The sequence below is a fragment of the Sinocyclocheilus anshuiensis genome, unplaced genomic scaffold (assembly GCF_001515605.1).
Source record: "Sinocyclocheilus anshuiensis isolate Anshui unplaced genomic scaffold, SAMN03320099.WGS_v1.1 scaffold454, whole genome shotgun sequence".
Classification (NCBI taxonomy): Eukaryota; Metazoa; Chordata; class Actinopteri; order Cypriniformes; family Cyprinidae; genus Sinocyclocheilus; species Sinocyclocheilus anshuiensis.
Window position 1 is genome coordinate 2533258 of NW_015548217.1, and position 4713 is coordinate 2537970.

General features: G+C 36.4%; 1 protein-coding gene across 6 annotated transcripts in view; it reads right to left on the reverse strand.

Moving 5' to 3' along the window:
* The window catches only part of LOC107654014 (transient receptor potential cation channel subfamily M member 4-like), a 32280-nt gene that overhangs the window by 10970 nt on the left and 16597 nt on the right, over positions 1–4713 (reverse strand). For all 6 annotated transcript variants that reach the window (XM_016440891.1, XM_016440889.1, XM_016440888.1 and 3 more), the window contains exons 14-16: positions 3762–3891; positions 3524–3669; positions 3327–3448 (exon numbers count right to left, since the gene is read on the reverse strand). In XM_016440891.1, coding sequence (XP_016296377.1) covers positions 3327–3448; positions 3524–3669; positions 3762–3891 — 398 coding nt within the window. The remainder of the gene's footprint in view (positions 1–3326; positions 3449–3523; positions 3670–3761; positions 3892–4713) is intronic.

Sequence of the window (4713 nt, forward strand, 5' to 3'; positions counted from 1 at the left end):
TTCCCTTCATTAATCAGTGTCAGATTATCTGTGCAGTCTCTATCCCAATACTTGCCAGCTTAACACACACAGATACAATATAGTCAATGGATGTTAACAGAAAGTTTCAATTTAAAGGAATAGTTCACCCTAAAATGAAAATTTGTTGAAAAATTACTCATCCTCAAGCCATCCAAGATGAAGATGAGTTTGTTTCTTCATCAGAACAGATTTGGAGAAATTTAGCACTACTTCACTACTGCTCACCAATGGATCCTCTGCAGTGAATGGGAGTCCAAACAGCTGATAAAAACATCACAATAATCCACAAGTAATCCACACCACTCCAGTTAATCAATTCACATTTTGTGAAGTGAAAAGCTATGTGTTTGTAAGAAACAAATCCATCATTAAGGCGTTTTTACCGTTTAACGTGCTTTCAGCTTAAATGAGTCCTCTATCCACAATATCACTTTCTCCAGTGAAAAAGTCATCTTGTTTCAACCACATATGTACAGTTCACTGTTTAAAAGCAAAAACAGTCCAAAGCAGTTCTAAACAAATATGTTGGTGAATTTTGATGTTAAAGGACAACAGGGGACTTTTTCACTGGAGGAAGCACTGTTATGAATTATGGACTCGTATTTTGCCCAGAAACAACGGTGTACAGATAAAACACCCTAATGATGGATTTGTTTATTACAAACATGCAGCTTTTTGCTTCACAAGATGTTAATTGATGGACTGGAGTAGTGTGGCTTACTTGTTGGATATTGTGATGTTTTTATCAGCTGCTTGGACTCTCATTCTGATGGTACCCATTCACTGCAGAGGATCCACTGGATCCATTCTCCAAATCGGTTTCAGTGAAGAAACTAAATCATCTACATTTTGGGTCGGCATGTTTTCAGCAAATTTTCATTTTTAGGTGAACTATTCCTTTAAGTGTAAATCAGAAGTGAACATACTGTCTATTTCTTCAACAGGAATCTGTCCAAATATATGCAAATATGGTCGGTACAAGACTCGTCGAAACGCTCTATCAGGGCTTGGGTCGTATTGGTATAATAGAGCTTGATTGGCCACTCCATACGCACTCAGCCACACCGCCAGGAAGAATAAGAAGAAGAACGCATCCTTTATCTGTGGTTCATTCAAAAGAAATATAAAGAGGAGTGAGATGTGAAAGGTCTCCAATTGTTTAAATTTAATTTTATGCATTTTTTATCTGTAAACGGTTGACACAATGGAATCTTAGTGGTATTGAAGTCTTTTAGGCTTGGAGGGCTTTTAAAAGCATGAAATTAATCTATATTTTTCAGGACGGTTGCTTGAAAAGGTCTTGATTTTATGGTAATGCATTGCATGCATAATGATTTTTGCTGGATGGCATCTATAGAGCTTCATTATCACTTTGATCACCTCTCTGATTGTCTCACCATTTTGCCAAGTATGATGATTTTGGGACCCAACTGTCTGTGAATGGCAAAAATGTGGATGAGTCGGAGCGTGAAGACCATGTAGTCCATACACAGTATATCGCGTCCCGTATTGTACGACCAACTGAACATCCTGAGACGGGCATAAAAGTACACAAGAATATTGTTTCAGCATCTTTATTTTAGTCTTCAATGTCATGTGATCCTTCAGAAATTATTCTAATATACTGATTTGCTGCTGATTTGATAATGTTTCTTATTATCGTCAACGTTGAAAACAGTTGCTAAATATTTTTGTTGCCTGTCAAGCATTACCTGCAGCACAATCCAGCGATAAAGAGGGAGATGGCAAGAACATCAAACTTATTCCAAACATCCTGAACATACAGCATCAACCTCTGACAAAACGTCTTACTGCCCACAATGAATGTCTGGGAGTGAAAGAGAACAAAGAGAATTAATCATTATACTTGACTGAAAATTCTTTCTTTGTATCACTTGTTTGATATATTGTACAAGGAAAACCAGGAAGTGATTTGAGAAATGCAGCATCTACCTCTCGAATCTCCTCACAGACGATTGTGAACACCCAGAAATACAGCACATACTCAGAAACGGCTGGGCCTTCAGGCGGAGGCGGCTTGAAGTCGACCAAGAGCACGTAGGCGTACAGAATCAGGAAGAGGAAGTACGTCACAACGTTGCCGATGAATGAAGTGACAGGGGCGTACCAGAACTGCTTCCAGCGGGAAAGCCAAAACGGGCGCTTCTTGGGTTGGGAATTTGTAGCAGTACCTGCTTACAGGAAGGAGTAAACAGGGAAGCCAATAAGGAAGACCTATTTCGGCCAACCTGATCAAGGACGAAAAAAAAATAATTCCAGTAAGTTTTAAAATTAAAAAAAACAGACCTTTTGTTGGTCGCCTGATGTTATTTGAGTCCTCGTGATCGCCTTCACTGCTAAATATTTTAAGAAGATAATGGATAAAGACATGTTTGTCTACAGAGATCTAATATTTATGTATGTATCCAATAAAACCCAATTTACTTGTGTTTGATATCAGCGAAGGAGAAGACAGTCTCTCCGTAATTACAGTCCGTTGCTGAAGCTGGAGGTGCCATCACTGATTTGACGTCTTCTGTATTCTCTGCTTTCCTGTAAAGAAGATATCTCAGTCATTCTTACTACGCAGTACATTTTCAAATTATTGCATATTGAATAAAAGTTTGTGAAAATGGAAATATTAGTTTAGTTCATAATTTCACTGTTAGGTAATAGTTCTATTAATCTATTAAGTCATTTTCCATGTGCTACTTTTTTTTTTTTTTTTATTAAAAGTCAGTGTATCCCTTACTGTACTGTTCAGGTCTTTTTGACCCAGATGAGGGTTAAAAACTTAGAAGAAAAAAAATACGTTTTATGGTATATACGTTTGTTTGTGTTCTATTAAATGTTTAATTTTGTTTGTTCAAAATGTCTTCCCACAACACAGCAAAAACAGTTAAGTACATCTTTTTTATTATTTTATTTTGTTTATATTTTTGGAATGTCAAGAAGTTTGTATACTCTGGTTCTGTCTGGGTCAAATTTGTGCAAATATTAGCAATAGATTTAATGAACTCTGTTATGATTTGTGGCATTAGTTGATTTGTAGCGTCTTCTATCCTGTCATATAAAACTTACCAAATTGGCATGATGATATATTTATTTATTTATTTTTTAAATATATATATAGTATGAAGTTTTTTATATTTTAAAAGATGGGTTTGAGAAGTCTTGACAGGTAAGTAACTTCTCAATAATTAATTTTAGCAGGGTTAAACAGGTCATTATGTTAAATGCAAAAAAAGTGGAGCATAGTGATAATGTAAGGAAAGATGCAAGGAAACTGAGGAAATTTACATTACTTTTCTGACTTGAAATCGATGAGGTTGGTGTAGACGAGAGGAGGAATGATCATCGTCAGCGCAAGTTTCCAGAGCTCTGTTCCTCTTTCCATGTCACCCCACCAGATCTGAGACAGCAGGGACTAAAAAAAAGACTGTTTATGAAAAACACTCACCTTATTTCAAACGAAACAGTGACTATCTGCATGCCGACAGACCTGCACTCCATCATGGCTGAAGAAATAACGGGCGTCAGTGGCCATGGCCATCTTCAGACAGGTGGCGTCACCCCACAGATTAGACTTGCGGATCAGCAGCTTGTAGGAATAACTTGCTTTGGTTTGGTAGCACGTGCTAAACACATCTGTCAAAACAATTGCAGTGGAGAGAAGTTTAAACTTTCTTTTACCACTGGTTTTATAAGATACCAATAGCAAAGACTATCACACGTCCTACCATGAGCCATACACTCAAACTTTGTGGCCAACTCCTTCATGGAGAGCTTAGCGGCTGTCTCAATCTCCAGTTTAGACAGCTCCCTCAGTATTTTGCATCCTCCCAGAGCCGTCAGAACCGACTCACCACACTGAGAGAGAAGAGCAGCACAGATGAGCGTGACGCTGTGAGAACATCTCCATCTGAGAACAGATTATCTAAAATATCACAATAAACTCGTAATAATAAAGGTTCCAAAAGGGCTGTTTTGTGTGCGTGTGTTTTTGGTAGTGATGCAACATAAGACACTTTTACATTTTAAAAATCTAAAGAACTTTTTCCACTATAACGAACGTTTTGCACAGTGAAAAAGGTTCCATAAATGTTAAAGGTTCTTAATGAAACCATAGATAACAATAAAGAGACATTATTTTTAAGAGAGTATGCAGGGATGCACGGATATTAGAATTCAGAACTTCATATAAATGTCTGAAAAACAAACACATACATACATACATACATACATATATATATATATATATATATATATATATCATATTAAATGCTAAAAGTTAATTTATGCATCAACATCATAACATCAAGTCAAATTTATTTGTATAACGCTTTTCATAATACGCAACTTTGCAGAAAACCATATGTTAATGCTTATAATATCTTAACATCTTAATGCTTTATAGTCGTATTTATCAGATTAGAGCTGGGCGCGGATATACTGTATGTATGCAGATGAAGGTGTGCATATATGTATCTAACTTTATATAACATTTCATTTTAAAACAAACTTTAAATAAATGTAAAAATCAAGCAGCTGAGAGTTGTTACATAACATGATGTTTTATTAACAAGGTTCCGGAGGAGCACGATCAGATAATCAACCAATTTGGCACAGGTGTAACTCGTTTAGCTAACCATCCTAACTAGCACAATGCATATATATAAGTAGCCTACCTGC